The sequence below is a fragment of the Egretta garzetta genome, unplaced genomic scaffold (genome assembly GCF_000687185.1).
Source record: "Egretta garzetta isolate BGI_Z169 unplaced genomic scaffold, ASM68718v1 scaffold105, whole genome shotgun sequence".
Taxonomy (NCBI): Eukaryota; Metazoa; Chordata; class Aves; order Pelecaniformes; family Ardeidae; genus Egretta; species Egretta garzetta.
The window spans coordinates 112,410-113,871 of NW_009259598.1; the positions used below are offsets into that span (position 1 = coordinate 112,410).

At 60.1% G+C, this 1,462-nt stretch overlaps 1 protein-coding gene across 1 annotated transcript in view; it reads left to right on the plus strand.

The window, feature by feature from the left end:
- The first annotated feature begins 96 nt into the window (after nt 1-96).
- PIM1 (Pim-1 proto-oncogene, serine/threonine kinase) overlaps nt 97-1,462 on the plus strand; it is a 36,046-nt gene continuing 34,680 nt past the window's right edge. Inside the window, exon 1 of the mRNA XM_035893728.1 lies at nt 97-253. Coding sequence (XP_035749621.1) covers nt 97-253 — 157 coding nt within the window. The remainder of the gene's footprint in view (nt 254-1,462) is intronic.

The following is a 1,462-nucleotide window of genomic DNA, read 5'->3' on the forward strand; positions in this document are numbered from 1 at the left end:
TTGCACCCAAGACCTGCAGCAAACGCGCTGATGGATTTCACTGATGAATTTTCCTCTTCCCGTGCTTTTTTTTGGTCCCTGGGCTGCGTCACGACGATGGTCAAGCGGAGCAGTTTGGCCTCTCGCCTCCCCGCGCAGAAAGTGAAACCCTGTGGAGAAGTCGTGCAGTTTCCTATTCTTGAGAATGAGGAAGGCTCGGAGGCCATTTACTGGAATCCCCCCTCTGCCGCAGCCCTCCCCGCGGCCTCTTCTTGTAAGCACTGACCAAAATACATTATGAAAGCCGCACGCCGCCGCTACGCTGGGGGCCGGGCCACCCCTCATTGAGAAAACCCAGCCCATGGCAAAGGGGAACGGACACCGGTGGAGCAAAAACCCAAACCCCGGGTACCGCACCCCCGTCTGCCCCGTGCTGCGGGAGAGGGGACGCCGAGAGGTTCAAGGGCGTGGGGCAAGTGGGGAGGTGGCCAGCAAGGACATGGAGAAGTGGGGGGGGGGGTTCATTGCGGTCACCCCTGCGCCCCGCTGCAGGGCTCTGTGCGGTACAGTCCTCCCCTGCTCCCTGGGAAGGGGCTCAGCAGGGTGGGATTAGGACCATATGGACCCTATAGACCCCCCCGCCTGCAGGGCCGCCCTCTGCTTGCCCTGGGAGCTGTTCGGTGTGCTGGGGGCTCTTGGTCTCTAGGGACAGGCTCTATAGGGGGTTCTCCGCAGGGTAGGCATTCCCCCTCTATAGGGACTGCGCTGTCAGGCATATTCTCTTGCTTGCTAATTGCAGCTCCCTATAGGGACTGCACTCTGCTGTGTGAGACGGGGTTTCCTGCTCTATAGGGGCTGGTCCCCAGGGGGCTGCATCACTGGGACCATCGGTCTTGCTCTGCAGTGCCTGAGGTTGGACTGTATAGGAGCTGGGCTCCATAGGGGCCAGCCCTCTGCAGCAGGGGCTCTTGCTCCATAGGTGTTGGGCTCTATAGGTGTAGGGGTCTGTAGGTGTTGGACTCTATAGGTGTTGGGCCCTGTAGGTGTTGGGCCCTATAGGTGCTGGGCTCTACAGGTGTTGGGCCCCATAGGTGCTGGGCCCGATAGGTGTTGGGGTCTGTAGGTGTTGGGCCCTGTAGGCATTGGGCCCTATAGGTGCTGGGCTCTATAGGTGTTGGGCCCTGTAGGTGTTGGGCCCTATAGGTGTTGGGCCCTGTAGGTATTAGGGTCTGTAGGCGTTGGGTCCTGTAGGCGTTGGGCCCTGTAGGTGTTGGGCCCTGTAGGTATTAGGGTCTGTGGGTGTTGGGCCCTATAGGTGTTGGGATCTGTAGGTGTTGGGCCCTGTAGGTATTAGGGTCTGTAGGCGTTGGGTCCTATAGGCGTTGGGCCCTATAGGTGTTGGGCTCTATAGGTGTCAAGCTCCGCAGGTGCATTCCCCTGCACCATCCCCTATAGGGCCTGTGGCCCATAGGGGCTCTGCTCG